The sequence below is a fragment of the Gymnoscopelus braueri genome (assembly GCF_963280865.1).
Source record: "Gymnoscopelus braueri genome assembly, chromosome: 8".
Classification (NCBI taxonomy): Eukaryota; Metazoa; Chordata; class Actinopteri; order Myctophiformes; family Myctophidae; genus Gymnoscopelus; species Gymnoscopelus braueri.
In genome coordinates, this window is record NC_137609.1 from 55,787,841 (window position 1) to 55,811,304 (window position 23,464).

At 42.4% G+C, this 23,464-nt stretch overlaps 1 protein-coding gene across 1 annotated transcript; it reads right to left on the reverse strand.

The window, feature by feature from the left end:
• Window positions 1-18,547: 18,547 nt before the first annotated feature.
• On the reverse strand, window positions 18,548-21,262 carry LOC308090156 (ubiquitin carboxyl-terminal hydrolase 7-like; the record flags this gene model as incomplete). Its single annotated transcript, XM_080435213.1, has 1 exon — window positions 18,548-21,262. The coding sequence occupies exon 1, from the start codon at window positions 21,245-21,247 to the stop codon at window positions 18,548-18,550; it is 2,700 nt and encodes an 899-aa protein (XP_080291339.1). The 5' UTR covers window positions 21,248-21,262.
• Window positions 21,263-23,464: the final 2,202 nt, after the last annotated feature.

Below are 23,464 nucleotides of genomic sequence, written 5' to 3' on the forward strand. Positions count from 1 at the left end.
TCCTCTGAGACACAGACGAATAGACATAAATGCTGCTACATTACAATAAGTATTGGTGAGGACCAATGATATGAATATATAGGTAAACATGGGGTTAACACTTCAAAAACACTGTTTCTCTGTACATCAAATCCCTTTGCCAAAACAACCCTTTGCTACAAGCCTGTACATCTGATAATGTCTGCAAATACCCACATATTATGACACCATGCCCAATATAGGGACGCAGGGGTTCATGCGGTTATGAGGTCTTATTCATTATGTTTTTCCCTCTATATTTTATTACTTCTATCATCTAGATTGTATGTATTTTGATGCATTTGTATGCATCAAAATTGCCTTCATAGAAAATGAAGGCAATTCATTTTATAGTATGCGCTTGCCTTCATAGCCCTAGCGCTACATACATTTGAGCTATTATTGTGATGTATGAAATGTGACACATTTTCAACATATCTTCGTATAATTGATCCCGTCTAATGCTCATTATAATATGGCACCATTTATGTATATTTTTTCCAATATGCTTTTTTTTTTAAATAGCCGATCTACAAGCTCACAACGCAAGCTTGTAGATCGGCTATTTACAAATAGATGATGCAGAGGGCTGAAGTGGTAAAACTGGTCGCTTCTTGTTTTCGTGGACCTGGCCTCAAAATCTAGCAACACTGCCCGTCATCAGAGAAAGGCACATAATGTACAATAGCTGCATTGTCTGCATTAAAGTCTGCCGCGCCGCTTCAGTTATGTCTACTTTGGCTCTTTCTCCCGCTCTTTTCTCCCGCTGTTTCCTCTTCTCTCCCGCTCTTTTGTCTCTTTTCCCCCTCTGTACTCCACACTGCTCGTTCCTAGGGAGTTTAACTCATTAAAACCTGAAACGCATCGGTGGAACCACTTAAACCATTATTGTATAACCTTGGCTATTGAAAAAGAATAAATCTTAAACACAACATTTTGAGATGGGGGTCCGTGGCCAAATACATATCAGTATGTTGCTAAATCAGTGGCGATCCAACCTTTTCATGTCAGGGACCCCAATAATGATATGTATATGGCCGTGGACCCCCATCTAAAAATATGTTGTTCCAGGGACCCCCCAGAAGCAAAGATTGGAGTTAAAAATGTTTAACGCTTTGGGAAAAAAGGATACACATTCAAAGATTTGCACACATTTTCACAAAATAGCATATCTGCAAGCTCATAGCGCGGCACTCGGTGCCGCGCTATGAGCTTGTAGATCTGCTATTTTGAATAGCCCAAATCAATCTTAAAATGACACGGATTGGTTCCCGGTCTTGGTGGGTTAAGTGAATAATGAGCGTTGGTATAGGTTTGGCAGAGGAAGAGCATCTGTGTTCCAGAGAGATGAACGGAGGAGGAGAGAGAAATCACACGCTTCCAGGTGAACAAGAGAAGAAATTCTCTTTGATCCAAAACCTCAATATGCTGCTGCTTTACTGGAAGGAGCTGTACTGGTGGAAAGGAACTTTACTTTACTGGAGTATTTCCCATTTTCCAATATTTTTGACTTCTACTCTACTACTGTGAATCCTCTATAAGTGATCCATGTGTACACTCTCAGAGTTATAGACCTGTAAGGGTCCATTTGGTTCCATGTGTACACTCTCAGAGTTACAGACCCGTAAGGGTCCATTTGGTTCTATTTGTACACTCTCAGAGTTACAGACCCGTAAGGGTCCATTTGGTTCTATTTGTACACTCTCAGAGTTACAGACCCGTAAGGGTCCATTTGGTTCCATGTGTACACTCTCAGAGTTACAGACCTGTAAGGGTCCATTTGGTTCCATGTGTACACTCTCAGAGTTACAGACCTGTAAGGGTCCATTTGGTTCCATGTGTACACTCTCAGAGTCACAGACCTGTAAGGGTCCATTTGGTTCCATGTGTACACTCTCAGAGTCACAGACCTGTAAGGGTCCATTTGGTTCTACGTGTACACTCTCAGAGTCACAGACCTGTAAGGGTCCATTTGGTTCCATGTGTACACTCTCAGAGTTACAGACCCGTAAGGGTCCATTTGGTTCCATGTGTACACTCTCAGAGTTACAGACCTGTAAGGGTCCATTTGGTTCTATTTGTACACTCTCAGAGTTATAGACCTGTAAGGGTCCATTTGGTTCCATGTGTACACTCTCAGAGTTACAGACCTGTAAGGGTCCATTTGGTTCCATGTGTACACTCTCAGAGTTATAGACCTGTAAGGGTCCATTTGGTTCCATGTGTACACTCTCAGAGTTACAGACCTGTAAGGGTCCATTTGGTTCCATGTGTACACTCTCAGAGTTATAGACCTGTAAGGGTCCATTTGGTTCCATGTGTACACTCTCAGAGTCACAGACCTGTAAGGGTCCATTTGGTTCCATGTGTACACTCTCAGAGTCACAGACCTGTAAGGGTCCATTTGGTTCCATGTGTACACTCTCAGAGTTATAGACCTGTAAGGGTCCATTTGGTTCCATGTGTACACTCTCAGAGTCACAGACCCGTAAGGGTCCATTTGGTTCCATGTGTACACTCTCAGAGTTACAGACCCGTAAGGGTCCATTTGGTTCCATGTGTACACTCTCAGAGTTACAGACCCGTAAGGGTCCATTTGGACCCCGTGGTGGTCCCCGGACCCCGCGTGGAGACACGTTGCAGTAGAAGGGTCTTAAGGGCTATAATGATGCAGCTGTACTTAGTATGCGTGGCAGCAGTGCATGGTCGCATGCTTTGATGCAGTCATGGCCGCCGGTGGTGTTGTTGTGCATATAGTTAGTTTACTGCGTTACAGCACATCCTGTCTATCGGGAGGAAACCTCTCATGTCCAAAACTGTTAGCTGTTCAAAAGTACAGTTAAGCTTCGAAACGCGACGCTTCGCACCCAGGGGTCAATCACCATGCTGTCTTGTGGTGGACATTTTGGTCAAAATTACATTTTTGCCACAGATATACAAAATGAGTGGACAACAATATTACCAGAAACACATAAGCCAACGCGGCGAAACGCGTCGTGCTAATAAAGCCTAAAAATGAAGCATTAACTGAGTCTTGAGTCCATCATCATTGGGAGTGTGCGGTTCCTTCCAAAGAGAAGCAGAGGGAAGGTTTATTTCTTTTCATATATATTTCGATAAAGTATAGTTTTGGACCATGACGGAGGCGCGCCGACTCAGCAGACCTTGAGGCCGAGGAGGCGCTCATCCAGCCGCGCCGACCGGCCGATGGTCTGCTAGTCGACTAAGTGCCGTCCGAGTTATGTACCGATAGGCACAGAATCGTAAATGATGTTGTGGGGACTGCGTTTGCCCCAACTGCCACTCACTGCACTAACATAGCCCGCCAGCACCGCCCCCTTGTGCTTCAACTGCATGGAATAAGGCTGTTCGCGGGTGTGTGTGTGCGCGCATGCGTGCTCGTTTGTGCGCGTGTGCATGCGTGAGTGTGTGGTGTGGGACTCATATCTGGCTTGCATTGCCCTCTAGCGTTGGTTCTACAAAATTGCCTGGGGGGCGGTGAAAACAAGCGCTCCCCTTTCAATTTCCCTGGAATGCCAATTTCCCTGTAACATATACACTGTATAGCTTGTTCACATAGTGTTGCTGTTGGGCAGAAACCTCATCATGTCCAAAACTGTTGCTTTTCAGTAAATTGAGATAAATAAATAATAACCTGTTTGGTGCAAAAAAAGGGCGTAATTGACATTTTGTTGTGAAAATTACTTTCATATAATCTAGTAGTTATTCTTTAGTCACAAGCTCTTGTTCATGCTTGTCATTGGTTACATATTTAGAAAACACTCGCAATCTAGAATACCCCCAAAAATTGCAGAACTACAACACCTACAAAGCGTTACGATGCAACGTGTTGCGAGCTTGCAGATCCGCTTTTTTTGGACTGCTTTTGAGTGACACTGTAGTATGAGCAGTAGGACAGTTATTTAATTAAATAACATAAGGAATAAAACATCCATTGGCAAGTACCAACCTTTACACTTCCACTGTACCCGTTTTATTTTCAAACATGCCGAGGGTTTGAAATTCGTCAGACACTGCAGTTCCCCGAGTATGTATTACAGGCATGGGATTTAGCGTCACGCTATCACGTATACGTACGCAGATACAAACCATGGGATTTAGCGTCACGCTATCACGTATACGTACACAGATACAAACCATGGGATTTAGCGTCACGCTATCACGTATACGTACGCAGATACAAACCATGGGATTTAGCGTCACGCTATCACGTATACGTACGCAGATACAAACCATGGGATTTAGCGTCACGCTATCACGTATACGTACGCAGATACAAACCATGGGATTTAGCGTCACGCTATCACGTATACGTACGCAGATACAAACCATGTGATTTAGCGTCACGCTATCACGTATACGTACGCAGATACAAACCATGGGATTTAGCGTCACGCTATCACGTATACGTACACAGATACAAAGCAACACAAATGCAATCACAGGAGGGGTGACAACGAGCTACATTTGCATTTAGCACACATGCTAATTATTACAGATTATAATTCATCAAGGGCGATGAACGTGGCAACGGGGGGGAACGGAATTTAATGTAACAATGATGATGACACTCTTAATGATGATGCCGTTGATAATGACGCGGGGCCATTGATCCCTGATGGTGCCCCTGATGGAAGCTGAAAGGAACACAAAAAAAGTGCCTGAGATTATAATAATGCCAATACGAGGCCTTATCTAGCATATTAGCTGCTCGCACGCTCTGATGTGCATGTGTGAGCGAGCCAGTGAGGGAGTGACAGTGTTGCCATGTCTGCTTATTATAAGCGACTTTGGGCTTGTTTTTTTTGTAAAGTGGCTTGTAAATATTGGTAGTTACGGTTTGTGTTTATTTGGTCTTGTTTCTAAAGTGTAGTTGTTTATTTGGGCTTGTTTCTAAAGTGTAGTTCATTATTGGGTCTTAAATTTTGTCTAACCTGTGGTTCTCAAACATTTTCATGTCATTAACATTAACATTAACATGTATTTGTCTGCGGAACCCAATCTGAAAATATTTTGTGCCAGGGACCGCAGTATTTTCTTCCAAGATTTTCTTGAACATAGCAGATCTACAAGCTCACAACGTGTTGTGACCTATATTCATCGGCTATTTTCAAATAGCCGACGCATAGTAGGTTTTAAAGCGCTCATGTGGCCTATATTTAATATTTTTAAAGCATCTATCTTTAATCATCTTCAAATAACCTGCTCTCGTTTCTAAAGGCTTCTGATTGACTTCTGATTGTTTTCTGTCTCTTATCTGTCCTGTGATTAATGAGGAATATACTGCAATTTAATTTCCAAGGTGCATGTTTGTTTTATGTTTACTCACATGTGCATGTCATTGCATGTTACCTGTTATGTGCGTGTGTAACGGTCGGTCTGTAGTTGCTACTCCTGTTTCTGCTCAGTTAGCTTTACATAGGTACATCATTAATGTACGAAGTCTGTTATTCTGTGGGTGTTCAGGTGGGGTCGGAGCGGACAGTTTCAGGAGAGCTTTTGTTTTGTTTTTGTTCTGTCAAGTTTGTTTCGTCCTGTTTATGTACAGTATAACGTACTACTATAATGTATACTTACTTATTGTATTGTTTTGTCTATTGTACCGTCTGTATTTTTGTCATAAGGACCCTCTCGAAAACGAGACGACACACCTCAAGGGGTTATCCTTCTAATAAAAGCTACTATAAATAAAAAATATTTGCTTCTTTTGGGCTTGTTTTCAGAGATCCATGGTTTTGCTTGTTTCTCTCGCAAAATCTGGCAACGCTGGTGAGTGAGTGCTGCGTGGGGATTATGCAAATTGCTGCTTGAAGAAGCTGGCGGTTTTCCCTGGCAGAGGACTTCAAAAGGACAGAAGATGGAATTAACGCTCTGCCTAATCCCAAGGGTGGGGGGTGGGGGGGGTGACTGATTTATGCAGTGGTGGAAAAAGTACTCAAATGTTTTACTTAAGTAAAAGTATCAATACTGCAATGTAGAAATACTCCGTTTTCCAAAAACTTAAAAATTTTGAACATTTTGAACTTTGCAAATAGCATATCTACAAGCTCTACGTTGACGCATTGTGAGCATCAAAGTAGTCTTCTCTCTCCATTCTAGCATGCTAACTTTCCAGGGGTAGAAAGTCTGCGGATTCTATTAGCCTGGGATTCCCCATCAATGAGGTCACTGGTAGACAGGTTTCTGAACTGTCCCACAGCTCTCCTCTGAGACACAGAGCGAATAGACAGACATGGTACAAATGAGTTTACAAATGGAACCAAAAGGACCCTTACGGGTCTGACCCTTTCAAGACCCTTTCCCTATCGACAGGGACCTGTCCTTGACCCTTTCAAGGACAGGTCAGCAGAACCAAGGACGGGTGTTTCCGATGAATCCAGCATGGTTAAAATGGAGTTTGAAGTTACAATGGTTTTGTATAGGAAGGGGGCGTGTCTGATAAAATGAATATCAAATATCTAAATACTGAATAAAGCAACTTAAAAACTGTCTGGGGGCGGGGCTCCCTAAAGCCTGAGTAGATGCATCTGTGTCATTTTAAAATGTCTTTGGCTATTCAAAAATAGCAGATCTACAAGCTCATATGAGCTTCTATATCTGCTATTTTTGAAGAAAAAAAAAGTCGTGAAAATGTGTGCAAATCTTTCAATAGATTAACTCAAATCTTTGCTTCTGGGGGTCCGTGGAACTAAATATTTAATCAGATGGGGGTCTGTGGCCAAATACATATAATTTTGGGGGTCCTTGACATGAAAAAGTTTGAGAATCACAGATATATAAATAGCAACAATACGTTTGAAAAAAAGGGGGAAAAAACTGTTAGGATTTAGAAGACATTTGTAGAATCCCCCCAGAATCAAAGATTTGAGTTCAAAATGTTCACTTTTCGCACAAATGTTCAATATCTTTCCAAAAATAGCAGATCTACAAGCTCATAGCGCGGCACTCATATGAGCTTGTAGATCTGCTATTTTTGAATAGCCCAAATAAATCTTAAAATGACAGAGATATACTTTCCCGGTCTAAATTGGTTAAGTTAAAAAAATTAAATAATAATCCACCACTGTTGCTGGTGAACTTGGAATAATAATAAAATAAAATAAAGAAGGTTGAGACTCACTGAACTACACACATGAGACATAAGAGTGTCCTATAAGTGTCCACACACACACACACACACACACACACACACACACACACACACACACACACACACACACACACACACACACACACACACACACACACACACACACACACACACACACACACACACACACACACACACACACACACACACACACACACACACACTGCTGCATTCACATTCTAGTGGGGAGCAAAAAGTGACCCACTGGCGCCTCTGTGTGGTCATTTCTATGTAGTGTTGTTTTTCTCCACCGCAGTGATGATCTCCTCACGCTGGAGCGAGCAGGGAAAACAGCAGATCTACAAGCTCACCACGCCTCAAATCATGAGGTGTTGTGACCTTGTAGATCTGCTATTTTCACTACTGTTGTACGACACTCTTGAAGGCAGTGGTGTAAAGTAACTAAGTACATTCACTCAAGTACTGTACTTAAGTACAATTTTGAGGAATTTGTACTTTACTTGAGTATTTCCAATTTCCAGTACTGTTACTTCTACTCCACTTCATCTCAGAGGCAAATATTGTACTTTTACTCCACTACTATTATTTGAAAACTTTAGTTACTAGTTACTTTTAATATATAAATCATGATATTATGAAACATACATTAACCACTTCAGCCCTATTTTATACCTATAGGCTATTAGTCTGGGAGGCATTGCGTCGGAGCTTGGACAGCAGGGGCGCGGCCACTGCGTTGTGATTCAAATCAACAGCCAATGAAGAAAAGGGGGCGGGATCCACATGCACTGGGTGTTGCATCTAAATAGGAGCGACGGGAAGCAATTTCCCCTTGAGAAATTGCAGCCGCCATTGTTGTGTACTGCTGTTTGCCTCTCGTCGGACTTTTTAGACGAGTTGCACAGCTCTCAGACCGGTAAGAGGCGTGTCCGCTCAGATTCTGAGCGTAAGTTACATCCCGCCCACAAATACCAGGGCTCTGGCCCAGAAGTTCCTCGCCGAGCTGGCGAAAACTTCTGGGAACTCAGATTAATAGGCTATTTGAAAATAGCAGATCGACGCATCGTGAGCTTGTAGATCTGCTATTTTAAATTTATTTTGTACTTTTACTTTTGGTACTTTAAGTACATTTTGATGCCAATACGTTTGTACTTTTACTCAAGTAAATTTGGAATTCTGGACTTGTAACAGAGTATTTATATATTGCCTTATTGGTACTGAGCATCTGAACATCTGTGGTGGTAAAAGTACTCAATTTTTTTTTAAAGAAAAACATACTGTAATGCAGAAATACTCTGTTACAAGTAAAAGTCCAGAATTAAAAATGTACTTGAGTAAAAGTCCAAAAGTATTGGTATCAAAATGTACTTAAAGTACCAAAAGTAAAAGTACTCATTGTGCAGAATGTCCCATTTTACAAGTTGAAAATGTATTTAAAAAATCGTTTGAAAATAGCAGATCTACAAGCTCACAATGTGTCGTATGCTTCCATATATGGACACTTCAGCATCTGTCTGTCTGCGTCCCTTTTTATGCCCATATATGGAGTTCCGTGTCAGTCATGCCCAAATATGGAGTCCAGGCTATTCTGTGACATCAGTACTATGATGTCATGTTGATGACATCAGGGTTTCTGTAATCTCTCAAGAACAGATTCTGCACTGCGTTGGAATCTGTCGGGAGGTTCGTCATAACGTGTGCGCATTGGCTACAAGTGGGCGTGCCTTCAGATCAGGAAGCAGGCCGCGCTTTACCCAATCAAATGTAGTGGGCGGGATTCACATGTCCGTCGATCTTTCCCCCTCGAAACAAACCCAAACTAATTTAACAATAGCGTCCGCGGAGCAGACAAAACCACGGAAAGATATTCACATTTTAACTTACTCTTTCATCATAGAAACAAGTGGGCTTATAACCAAAACGATCCATGTTCTCTGGGAGAAGTGGTGTTAGTGTTCTCCGTGTAGAAATATTGTTAGTGGGAATGAAAACATAGTGGCACCACCGGAAGTGAAAGCTGAAGGCAGACCTAAACCCCGGTTTCCCTTGCGCACGTGTGCTACGTCGACTTCCTCCCAGAGCCAACAGACATAGAACAAACAGCAGAGGTCGCTGTTTTTCATTTTCAGTTGGATCTGGGTTCCCAGATTGGGGTTTCTGTGGTTCTATCGATTTGTTTGAACCTGTCTCTGTCTGTCTGTCTGTCTGTCTGTCTGTCTGTCTGTCTGTCTGTCTGTCTGTCTGTCTGTCTGTCTGTCTGTCTGTCTGTCTGTCTGTCTGTCTGTCTGTCTCTCTCTCTCTCTGTCTGTCTGTCTCTTGTATGCTCATACATCTGGTCTGGTGAGGTCAACCTCCTTGACATCTCAGAGACAAAGAAACAACCAGTGGTAGAAAAAGTACTCAGTTTGTTTTACTTAAAGGTAGAGTGAGTGATGTGTGTTGGTATATATATTTTGTTGTTAAAAGGTTAACGTACTATAGTCTGATAGTAATCATTGCTACAGAGCGTTTGTTCGGTCACAGGGGTCTCTCCAGCTCATTAATAAACACAATACAGTACATTTTCAGGTAGGTGACAACATTTAAGCCAATCAGGAGAGAGCACTGAAAATGCATTTTCTGTTTAACAAAGAGCTGGAGAGACATGGAGACTCCTTTTACTGAACACACACTCTATAGCAATGAGTACTATCACAATATAGAGCTATTTAACACTGTTACTGAACAAACACTCTATAGCAATGAGTACTATCACAATATATAGCTATTTAACACTGTTACTGAACAAACACTCTATAGCAATGAGTACTATCACAACTATCACTCCAGTTCTAGCTTCACTACACTGGCTCCCGGCTCTAAATGGTCTGTTCCAAACCGGGCCCTCAGGTCTTCAAGTGCTGACCTGCTCGAGGTGCCTACAATGACATATAAAAAATACGGTGAAGCAGCATTCTGCTTTTACGGACCGACAGTGTGGAATAAACTCCCATTACACTTAAGACAGGCAGCCTCTGTCGATAGCTTTAAAGCACAGCTCAAGACCTATTTCTTCACTCTTGCTTTTAGCTGATTCTTTGGTTGATTTTTAATTCCTCACTGTATTGCCTATTTTAATGTTGTTTTATGCCTTTGCTTTTATTTTATTTTTGTTTGCTTTATTGTTAAATTGGTTCTAACTGTAATTCTTGTTCTGTAAAGCACTTTGAGCTGCATTTCATGTCATGAAAGGTGCTATACAAATAAAGTTTATTATTATTATTATTATTAATATAGAGCTATTTAACACTGTTACTGAACAAACACTCTATAGTAATTATTACTACCACAATATAGAGCTATTTAACACTGTTACTGAACAAACACTCTACAGCAATGATTACTATCACAATATAGATCTATTTAACACTGTTACCGAACAAACACTCTATTTTTTTTTTGTGATCAAGTTTTTATTTTATTTTTTGTTCACACAGCTGGAGGATTGAACAAGCATGTCCTGCACAGTACAACTGTGCAGCTGATTCCAATATACATTTGAACTGCCCAACAAGGGGTTCTTATTTGTCCCTCCAGTTAAGAATTTCCCCTAGTCCCCACCCCCACCCTACCTGGCCCACAGGTTGAACAGACATAGACAGGGCAGATGTATTAATATATAAAATAAATACAGCAAAAGAAACAAAAAAAACGAGAAAAATAACATAAGCAAAGCAAATACAGATGCACGACTGCATAAAAAGGGGAAAATAAAGGAAAAAGATAATAATCAATAGTTATGTATGGTGTTAATAGCATGATTTAAGTTTCTCCAGTGCTATGGCTAAGGTAACAAGCATGTTTTCTTTTGCCCCATTGGTTCGAGCTATAGAGAGTTCCAGGGAGATCATGTCCATTAGTGCGAGTATCCATTGTGAAGCTTCTATTTTATGGGGAGGTTTCCATCTTAGGACCAGCAGCTTTTTCGCAGCTGTCAGCCCCAAGAGTAGAAGTCTTCTTTGTGGCATTGTCAACCCGATCGTTGAATCATCATTCAACATTAAAATATTAGGTAAGAGGGGGATAGGAATTCCCATTACCTCAGATAATACTTGTGAAACTCTGAACCAAAAAGAATTCACATCTGGGCACTCCCACATCATGTGCATATATGTTCCTAATTTGTTGTTGTTACATAGTATGCAAATGGGTGTTGTACAGAGCTGGAGTTGAAAACGTTTCCTTGGAGTCAAATAGAATCTATGGATAAATTTGAAATTCAACATTTGATAGTTATAATTTCGTGATGAGAGAGAGACATTTTCCCAAACTCTTTTCCAATTGACCGACTGCTGCCAATTTTTTAAGTCAACATTCCAGACGGTAGACACACCCATTGGTGGGCATGTGGATTCTCTCAATTTCTTATACAAATAGGACACAATACCCTCACATTTAGGAACGTTAGTTAAGTGGTTAAGGAGTGTATGTACAGGTAGAGCATTTTTCCACGGGATCCCCTGTGCTTGAATGACTGCCCTTAATTGTAAATAAAAAAAGAAAGAGAATGATGGTAAGCCATAGCTGTTCTTGAGATCTTCAAATGATCTTAAACCCTCATTATTAAATATATCAGAAAGAGTATGGATGCCGCAGCTGGACCAAGATGGAAAGAACAAGGGTTTGCGCTCCAAGCACAATAGCATATTTTTAAAGATTGGTGTATGTGTATGCCATCTGACATTCCACTTTCCAATTTTTTCGGCTTGCTGCCATATGTGAATAGAGTGAGATATGATAGGACCAAATTTTAACTGGCAGTATTTGTTGGACAAACCACTGAACAGAACTTCATTTAATTTATAAGGGGTAATTATACTTCGTTCCATCATAAGCCATGGGATATTCTCTTCTTGGGAAAACCATCTCTCAAGTGAGCGAATGGCAAAGGATATGTGATATAACTCAAAGTTTGGTAATTCGAATCCACCTTTTTGTTTACTCTGGTAAAGAATTGTGTTTTTTAACCTTGGTCGTTCCCCCTTCCAAATAAATTTTGTAACAAGGCCCTGTATCTGACTCCAATAACGGGGAGGGGTAGGTAATGGGAGCATACTGGAAATAAAATTAACTCTTGGTAATATGTTCATATTTATGATGGATATTCGACTGCTTAATGACAATTTTTGATTGAACCATCTGTCCAGGTCGTTGCAAACAGAGTGACGTAATGTTTTGTAATTGGCAGTGGCAATTCTGTCAATAGATGAAAAAATATTTATTCCTAGGTATTTAAATGTAGAGACCTGAGGTATTTCTGTTTGCAGTCCTGGACAGATAGATGCCTTACCTAGGGGTAAAAGAGCGCATTTCTTCAAATTAATTTTATAACCTGAAAAATTACTGTATGAAGAAAAGATTTCCATAATCTGTGGTAAGTCACATGGTGCATTCCCTAGGTATAGTAAAATATCATCTGCATACATAGATATATGATTGCAAATATTCCCCACCATTATCGGGGTTATTGTTTGTAACTGACGTATTTTCTGTGCTAATGGTTCGAGTGAAATCGCGAATAGGAGCGATGAGACCGGACAACCTTGGGGAGAACCTCTGCTAACTGAAAATAGGGATGATAAGTGGTTACCAGTCAGTACCTGAGCAAGTGGGTTTTTGTATAACGTTTTTAACATACTTAAAAATTGATTGCCAAAACCCATGCGCTTTAATGTAAACCACAGAAAGTTCCATTCCAAGCGGTCAAAAGCCTTGTCTCCATCAATCGATGCAACTGCCGGGGATAGAGGGGAATTTGCTGCGGAGGATATTATATGTAACAATCTTCTGACATTGTCAGTCGCTAGTCTGCTTTTTACAAAACCTGTTTGGTCAGGGTGCACTAATTTAGGAATGATGTCATCTAATCTGAGAGCTAAAGTTTTTGCGAATAATTTCTTGTCTGAGTTTAATAAGGATATTGGTCTATAACTTGCACAAAGTGTGGGGTCTTTACCAGATTTACATAGAAGTGATATGATGGCTGTCTTAACATCTCTGTTAAAAGAACCTTCCTGAAGAGCTTTATGGAACATATCAAGTATTAGAGGACCAAGTTCATCCCAAAATGTGAGATAGAATTCTGGCGGGATGCCGTCCAGTCCAGGTGATTTGCCCTTTTTCATTCGTTTTAATGAAAGGAGTATTTCCTCTGTTGTAATTTGAGTGTCGAGATTGTTTTTCTCCTCAGCTGACAGGGTTGGTAGCTCTAAATCCCTAAAAAATGAATTCATTCTTTCTGAAGAGTCATTAATTTCACTTTCATATAAAGTTTGATAATATTTTTCAAATTGTTTGTTAATTAATAAGGGGTCATGTAAAAGGGAGCCATCTTCTGCCTGTATTGAAGGTATATCTGCCAAACGGTCGTTATTGCGCAATTTACTAGCTAATAAAAAACTTGGTTTACTTCCATCGAGATAATGAGATTGTCTTGATCTGTGAATTAAAAACTCTGTCCTCTTTGCAATGATTCCATTTAACTGGACTTTAACCATTAATATTTCCCTATTTCTTTCGGCTGAGAATCCAGCATGTTGCTGGTGAATTAATAAAGCATAGGTTTGTTCCAGATTAGTGATTTCTTTTAGTCGTGCTCTATTTTGTGCAGATGCGAACGATATTGAATTATTCCTTATAAATCCCTTCGTGGCATCCCACAAAATCCGGACATCAGAAACAGAGTCTTTGTTAAAACGTAGGAATTCTTTCAGGGAGTTTCTAAACTGATCGCAAAATAAGGAATTCTGCAGAAGAGTGGTGTTAAACCTCCATCAGGTTGCACGATTGGGGTTTTTATCGAGCATTATAGTGCATAAATTAGCATGGTGGTCAGATAATGACATATATACTATTTCTGCCTTGGAGGTCATGTGTGTTATTTTAGAAGAAACAAGCACAAAGTCAATTCTAGAGAAAGAACGGTGTCTTCCGGAGTAGTAGGTATAGTCCTTTTTATGAGGATTATACTTGCGCCATATATCTACAAGAGCATAATGGTGCATCAAATTTTTCACCGCACGGGTGCTTGGTGAATTAACATTGGTAGATGTTCTATCTATGCCTTCCATGGCTGCATTAAAATCGGCTCCCAAAATTATTTGAAATTCATTCATTTCGTTAATGATAGAACACAGAGATGAAAAAAATAAGCCATCATATGTATTGGGCGCGTACACTGAAATAAATGCAATTTTTTCTCCATTAATAACTGTTTTTACATAAGCAATTCTTCCCTCTTGGTCTTTTCCCTTTTTAATAATGCTGATCTTAAGGTTTGACCGAAGTAGAATAATAACTCCTTTTGTTCTGTTTTTAGCTGCAGAAAAGGCTGCTACCTTAAAGTCAGCATAGTTAAATTTACAGATATCTTGGTATAGCAGATGTGTTTCCTGCAATAGTGCAATATCTACAGCCTTTTCTCTTAAAATGTCCAAGCATCCACGGCGTTTTTTACCATCGTTGATGCCCTGAACATTCCACGAGAATACATTCAATCTAACCATAATTCGTATTTATGATAGTATTTAAACAGGTAATATTCAAAGTAGGTAAGAGCACAACAATAGTCATGATAGAAAAAAGAACAAAACGAGGTGAATATAAGAACATTTTTAAATTGCTAAACAAAAACCATCTCAAAGTAAAAAGACAATGAAAAAATAAATCCCCAATCCATTCACTGTTCAACCTGCCCTCCCCGTTTCCCTCCCTCCCTCCTAACCCCGAATAGGACAAATAAGCTGCTATTTTAAGAGCAGAAAATATATTGCAAAGATAAATTATTGTCCTGCATTGACTCTTATAACTCCGCCTCATCTATGCGGAGGTGCAACACGTCAGTAGTGAGAACGGGAAGCGCTTTTCCGCACCGCTTCATTAATTAATTGAATGATTCCCCACATTAACCATATTACATTTAAGTATATATACAAATAATCGTTTACTGAGTAGTTATGGCGTAATGGCCTGCTAAATGCAGTTTCTAGGGGGAACATCATTACAAAAAGAAAAAGAAAGAAATTTAAACATTATAATTTAGGTGTGTCTGTCATACCCAGTTAGCTGTGTGGATTCATTTATTTAGGTCCCTGGCCGGATTGTTCAGTTGGGTTGTTTAGCGAGGGTTTCACCTGCTGCTCATAGAACTCCATCGCCTCCGTTGCTGTAGCAAAGGAGTGTGTTTTGTCGTTGAAGGTTACCAGTAGTTTAACGGCAGGGAAGGCGACGCCATTTCTCAGGTTGGCTGATGTTAGAAGAGCCCTTACGTCCTTGAACTTGGCCTGTAGTTTCCTCTGTTCTGCTGGGACGTCTGGGTAGATTCGTATGTCTTGTCCATGGTATTGTAGTTTGCCCTTCATGGCTCCCACCAGGCGCTGAATGGTACGTTTCGCCTCGAAGCTGTATAGCCGGGCGATCATGCAGCGGCTCCCGTCTGGAGCGGCCGGTCCTGTCCGGTGGGCTATGCTCACCAGCGGGTGCGGTCCCAGCTCCTCTTCTCCGAACAGCTCATACAAAAGTTTGGTGACAAAGGCGGTTGGTTTACCTGCCTCTGTTGCTCGTTGTAGGCCAAGGATGCGCAGGTTGTATTTTCTGCTGTTAAATTCGAGCGCTAGTGTTTTCTCTTTTAACCCTTCGTTCTCCGCCGACAAGGTCTTGTAGTCATTTTCCAGAGAAGTTAAGCGCTCGTCCGTGAAATTTGCTGCGGTCTCCAGCTCTTTCACTGTTGAGTTGCACTCTTTCTGTGAAAGGCTTAGTTTAGATAGCTCTTCTTGCATCGGCTTCAGCTTCATATCGAAAGCACTTGAGATTTCCTCCCGTACAATGTCTCTGATCATTTTCCCAAGCGCTTCAGAGTCCATTGACTCCATTCCACTACGGAGTTTGCACGGCATAGATAGTAATCTTATGTATGACTTGAATTGGGTGTTTGGAACACACAGATTGTAAATTTAATTACATATAGAAGCGGCGTGGTTTGGCGTTTGGCGTGCTCACAACATGCCACCGGAAGTCACCAGAGATCTGTGTAGAACACCGAACAAACACTCTATAGTAATGATTACTATCACAATATAGATCTATTTAACACTGTTACTGAACAAACACTCTACAGCAATGATTACTATGACAATGTAGAGCTATTTAACACTGTTACTGAACAAACCCTCTATAGCAATGATTACTATCACAATATAGAGCTATTTGACACTGTTACTGAACAAACACTCTATAGCAATGATTACTATCACAATATAGAGCTATTTGACACCGTTACTGAACAAACACTCTATAGCAATGATTACTATCACAATATAGAGCTATTTAACACTTATTTTAGCCAAAGTAAATCACTTAAGGATAAGGATAAGGATAATTCCTTTTAACAGGTCGTTCATGAAAGTCCTTGCGGTCTTGTTTCCAATGAGAACCTGTGAGCAATTGGGGTTAAGAGTCTTGCTCAGGGACAAATTTCATATCATCGGCACATATGCTGGGATAGCCTGGAATCGAACCTGGGGCAACCAGGGCCAGCTGGTTCCCTAGGCGGGCTCACTAACCACTCACTAACCACTCAGCTATGGCCGCCCCTACCTTACCTACTTACCCTACCTTTAGGGGTACCCCAACGTTCAGCAGCTCTCACAGATTCCCCTAGGGAAAATTAATTACAGACACCTTTACAAACACATTGGCGAAGAAATGTCTTGGTAAGGGCGCGCTCCCACCAAGAGTTGGCTGGCCGCTGTTAAACGCAGGTTGCGCGCGGTCACAGTTTTTTGCAGCCAGCGGATAAAAAAAAACGCTGTGACGCACCTGTCACTCACACTCAAGATCGTCCCCGTAGCCCGCACCGCCTGCTGCCTTGAGCACAATGGTGCTTCCTGAATCTTGGGACTGTCCGCCTTCAACTCACCCGATTGGACAGAGGGAGAAAATCGGCTCCTGCCTCCAGCAGTTTTCTGCTTAGTCGCGGAGAGCAGATAAACGCAAGGTCTGCGCGACAAGCGGAAAAATCTGCTCTTGCGTGAATCCACGCATTTACATTGACAATGCATTGGCAGATTCTGCCCCAGAGGTAAAATAAAAGTGCGGTGGGAGCGCGCCCTAAGGATTTTTTCCCCAGATGTTTTTGATATCCCCTGACTATTACTTGTAACTGAGTATTTTTACATTGCCGCATTGATATTTTTACTTAAGTACTAAATCTGAAAGTTTTCAAGTGTTATTTTGGTCTTTCTACGACGTATTACATTTTATTTACTTATACTCGAGTAAATGCATCTAGTTACTTTACACCACTGACATATGACCCCTTTATTCGGACAAGGTTTCAGGGGCCTTTAATTACATTATAAAATGTATGAATAGTTCAGAGATCCATAAATATATCATAATTATGTATTAAGAGGTTCTCTTCTTTGTTGTTAAAGACTGGTCACCGATTGCAAGGTTTTTAAAAGAGTAATGGAAAAGAGTAATGGAAAGAGTAATGGGAAAGAGTAATGGATAGAGTAATGGAAAAGAGTAACGGAAAGAGTAATGGAAAAGAGTAATGGAAAGAGTAATGGAAAAGAGTAGTTTGCGTGAGAGTGACGAGTGACAACTCTATGAGAATGTGTCCAGTCTATGACTGCATTTTGGGAGTATACTATGGCTACTACTTTTTATTGCAAATATTGAAACTACTGTTGGTTGCTGGCTTGTTGTTGATTCTGTTTTATGTTTTTCTTTTCTTAGTTTTTTTTTGTGTGTGTTTTCCTAAGTGTGTGTCTTTGTAATAACGTGCGCGTTAAATTTGTAAAAAATCAATACAAAATATTTAAATAGAAGTATATAACATCCGTTAGGGGGTGAAAAAAGAATGAAGGTAATTCCTTTGGCCTTACTGGCGGTGTGTACATGAGATGAGGCGCTGAATGTGACTGGTCCAGCACTTTGAGAGAGTGAGAGAGAGATAGAGAGAGAGAGAGGGCGAAATAACCTCTGAGAAAAAAAAAAAAGTGCTGGAAAGATTCGAAGGAAGTCGGGATGTGGTTGGTTGGACAGACGGATGGATGTATGTATGGCGTGTTTAAGGCCATTACTGGACATGAGCGACAGCAGTAAAACGATACAAAATGCGGCGCACAAATTTGTATTTTTGGGCGAAGACCTCGTTCCGCTCAAAACTCTACCTCATTTTGAAAGATAAATATGTACCTTTACCCTAAAAAGACGTCGGTTGCAACAGGATCAGATCATACAACTCAACCCCCCCCCCCCCACACACACACAAAGCTTATGGTTGGTTACAGACGGGGTTATTGGTTGTTGTGGGTGGTTCGGAGGACAGGGGAGAAGCAGGAGCGGACTGCTTTAGTTGTGGATCTTGATCGATTTCTCCAGGTAGGTGTAGCGACTTCTCTTTGGAGATTTGTTGACGTGATCCAACCCCAGCCAGGGCACAGGTTGATTGTAGGAACTGTACATAGGCTGTACTGCAGTAAAGTCCTTCAGGTTGATGTGGAACGCATCCTCAGTGATGTACTTAGGACACCAGCCGATCACATTTACAAACTTGAACTTCTCAAACTCCTTCTCTTGGACGTCCAACGTGGTCTGAATCCTCCTCATCACCTCGCGGAACGACTCACCCTGTCTGATCCTGAGCAGGAAGGGGACTCCAAAGGAGTGGTAGCGTTCCTTGTGGAAGTGAGCGACGGGAATCAACATCTCGTTGTCCTTGTCCAAGTCTACCTGATCTACTGGAATCTCCTCTATTCTGAAGGTGCGATAGCAATGATAGTAATGATCCTTAAGCTGTGAACTATCTAGCAGTTCATCCTCCTGGTGCACTTTTGTGATTTTATGACTCTCTATCTCCAACAGTCTGAGTTTCTCAGAGCCTTTGTCCGAGAGATCGACTGACTTTTTACACTCGTCCAGCAGGTCCCGCACACAGCCATGCTTGTGTGGGTAGAGGGTGATCTCCTCCTCTTTGAACTGGCTGTTGAGCCATATGGTCTTGAAACTCCTCCTGTTCTCAAAGCCTGTGATCTCGACCTTCAACCGTTGGTAGTAGAGCTTCGTTGGCTGTCGTGGCTTGAAGAACTGTTGTTGCAGCATTGCTTCCAGCGTTCCCTCAGGTTCATATTTGATGGGGCGGTAACCGTCACTAAAGAGTGTGAATAACTGTAGCATCATGCCGTCCGTGTTCATTATCTGAGCCACTGTCTTCACCACCTGCATTTGGTTCATGCGGTTTGAGAGTGTGACCACGAAGCCGGGGTCACTGGGGTTGGGGGTCTTCTCACAGAAGATGACCTCCACTCGGTTGTACACGTCCTGGAAGTAGTCCTTAGCCGTGGGCAGCGCACTGCTGTTATTCTCTGGGTCGTCCTTCTGGAAGACAATAATGACCACGCCATCGCTTACATTATCCACAGCCGTGTCGAGAGAAACGTCAAAGTTCTGTATCTGCCTCGTTAGGTTGGGCTTCACTTCCTCATAGATGAGGAGGCTTGTCCCCGGCTGACACCCTGCTCTCTCACACATGAGCGGGAAGAGGTCTGGTATTTTGCTGGATTTAGTTGTGCAGATATGTCCACAATAATTTAAGCTGATGGTTTGGGGATCATACATCTTCAGTAACAACATGAAGTCACGTGTTTTGTCAAACTTGGGTAACGTGGCCCCACTGGTGGAAATTTCTCGATCCACTGTCTCCAGAAATATTGTCCAGTGGTTCTCATGACATGGTGTCCTGCAACAATAATAATTATTATTATCACGGTTACTCAATGAGTCCATGTCCCTGTTGAAGTCGCCTTCGTCCAGCAGAGAAGGACGTTTGGTTTGGTTCGACCTTTTCTTCATGGACCACAGTCTCATCTGGTCCTGTGAGAAACCCATCCTCTGGGAAAGTAACTTGATGAAATCCTGCAGCTTGGAGCTCTTCAACAACTTGAACACTTTGTAGTCCACCTTCCACTCGTCATACATGTCATGACCCTGATGACCATAGAACTGGTCCTCTGTCACTATATTGACCTGCATGTAGAGATGCGCCTCCAGCAAATCCTTTCTTCTCTTCTCCTCTACCCTCATCTCCTCCTGCAGACGTTCCACCAGCTGCTGGGGGATGTCCGAATCCGTCAGCGGCAGGAGAACCTCACTAAGCCTGGACTCACGGACGTACACCAACATGTAGGCGCTGGTGCAGTTGCGAACCAAGAAGTCTTCATGATAGCTGCCATAGTTGTGTTCTGTGGCTTTCTCTTTGTCGCACTGAGACACAACGTCGTCATCAAACTTACACCATTTGCCGTCTCCTTTGGGGTTGAGATAAACCACATAGTGTCCTCTGTGGTTGTCCCCGCTGTGCACCAGTACCGCATGCAGGATGTAATTGGCCGGGTCCTTGGAATCGGCCTTCTGGAGAAATTCATCCAGGGCCAGCTGCTCCGGGAACTCAAATCTGTCATTTATCTTTTGGTTTTGGTCGGTCTGCGGGTCGTACATGAACCTCATCAGCTGCAGGTGCAGAATGGGAGGGAAGGTCAGGAACTTCACTCCCTTCTCTGCTTCCTGTAGGCCGTGCTCTCCTGCATCATATTTGTTGTCTCCATCCAACTGTTCAGTTGCCACGTAGTCTTTGAAAGACTCAAAGACGTTGTTATTTCCTTTGATGCTGAGCTGGATATCATAGTAATTCTCTGTCCGCTCTGATCGGTAATCCACATGCTTACACTCGACGTATGACACCATCTTTCCTCTGAAGAGCTTGGGGATGGTCCCCTCAACACAAGTGCCTTTCATTTTGTTCTCTACGTTGTCCAGGAGCACTCTGCACAACTCCTGGACGTCATGTTGCATGAAGCTGTCTATTGTGTCCCAACCAAAGGACTTGGTGAGTTTCTTGGTGCTGACGGGCTTGTCGCTGTGCTGCAGCTCATAGAAGACCCTCTGCAGGGCAAGAGGAATGCTCTTGGACGCGTCGTCACCCTCTGTGGGCATCATGTACACCGCCCGTCTTAGCTGGTTGCTGAAGAACAGCGTCTCTAATAGGCTGTTCATGTAGCAGGTTGCTCCCTGGTTCTTCAGACCCACGTAGCCTGTGTGTTTCTTAGAGTCCCAATCCACTCCATGTGGGGCGTCGGCCTCAAAAGAGATTTCGAAGGTGACTTTGTCATCCTCAAGGAAGCCCTTCTCTGGATCGGTCACGTCGCTCGTAATTTCAAAGCCATACTCATCGTCCCTGTTACAGAAGCGATGGTTGGCTGGGCGAATGATGGACTTCTTCTCGTCTTTTAAGTTGATGATCTTAAACACGGCCTGGACTTGGCACGACCACAATCCAGTCTCTGGATTGCTGCATTCTAGGTTGAAGCCAAACTTCTTCGGCGATGACCACCCTAGTGGCTTCAACATGATGTTCCACCAAAGGTTCCTGATGGAGCGGCGTGAGCTCTTTCGCACTTCAATAGTGCTGCGGTTCAGTCTGAAACGCTCCACCACAAGGCGAAGTGTCGCTTTCGACTGCCAGCTGGTATCCCCCTCCTCCATGTCCTCCTCATTATCGCCTCCCATCGCGGTCGTGTTCCCATCTTTGACGATCCCCGGGTCGGCTGGGACCTTTGGCGGTTCCTCTGCCGTGTCCCCAACGTTCACTGCCATATCCTCAACGTCGCTGAGCCGCTGCTCGCCGGATTCCTGCTGCAGTTGCTGGACGGGATGACGGTTCACGCTGGCAGACAATGGCGAGGTCGTTGTGGTATCTTTGTTCCCCTTGACCTTGTCGTCCAGGGTTGGTTCACTTAGCTGATGCTGCTGACAGGGCTTCGTATGGTGACAAGGCGGCCTACAAAACCAACTGAGGGCCTGCACTTCGGTGGCAGAATTTATGAACAGAAAGCAACGACCCGTCATATAAATGAACCTTGCGGTGTGGCGTGATGTCACCGGCCGTGGCCTAATATGGCTTCATCTGTGGCTGACAACGCACTCCCAAGCCAGGATTGGCACCATATTCGGGCATGACTTGGTGATGTCAGCCGGGTCTAACTCCGTATTTGGGGAAGACTGACCTGCTCCATCGTGACATCGGCATACGATAATCATCGCACCAAAGCAACCCTACCTAACGTGATAACCAGAATCTGGTTTATTTGACACATCACAGGTTTGCAGGTGTGAAGTGTGTGAAGTGGATGCAATTCTCTTTTGAAAAAGGGTGAAATTAAAAATGAGTTATTTCACACTTATCCGGTCATAATATGGACGTACCTAACAATATATGCCAAAACATTTGTTGGTGTATTCTTATATCAAAAGTCCATAAAAAGCCAATCTTAATTACTTCCTGTCAAACACAAACGGACTGCGTGATGATTCTCTTATGAATTTAAATTGATCTCTTGAACCTGTTTGATTCCCATAGCTCACACCTGATTTTAATTACCGAGCTCCTCTGTTTTGAATCTCAATCAAGTATTATCTTGCGTCCTTGCTTACTGTAAGTCACTCTGGATTAAGAGTGTCTGCTAAATGCCTAAACTGTAAACTGATGGCGTCCAGACGGCGTATTGCTCATTTTAAATTGAATCGGCACTGGTTAGGTGAGATGTACCAATCACAGTCATACATGTTCAGCCCTGGACCAATCACAGTCATACACGTTCAGCCCTGGACCAATCACAGTCATTGGATTCATTTGAAGACGGGGAGACGATGTCAACAAAAGGCATACAGTTTCCTTTTTCAGTGCCCATGTGTTATTTTATTTGTTTAGTACGTTGAAATTATTTAATGTTTTTAGTACGTTGAAATTGAATGAATGTATTCATCATTGATTTAATTTTTCTTAACTATGCCGATGCCCGTTGGGAATGATGCCCGTTGGGGTCACATGCCCCTCTGGTTATGCAATACCAGTTGTACCCATTGTCAGAGTACCCACTGTCTGTCTGTCAGTCAGTCTGTTGCCCTTGTATGCCCATATATAGAGATATGTCTGTCTGTCTGTCTGTCTGTCTGTCAATCAGTCTGTTGCCCTTGTATGCCCATATATAGAGATATGTGTATCTGTCTGTCTGTCTGTCAGTCAGTCAGTCTGTGGCCCTTGTATGCCCATATATGGAGATCTATGTACCTGTCTTTATGACTAGGCCATTCTATGTCAAACAAAACAAACCATCAGCAAACAAATCAGTCAGCTCCATATATGGACACAAAAGGGGGCATATGCCCATATATGGGCATACACTGATGACATCAGGGATCTCCACGATACAG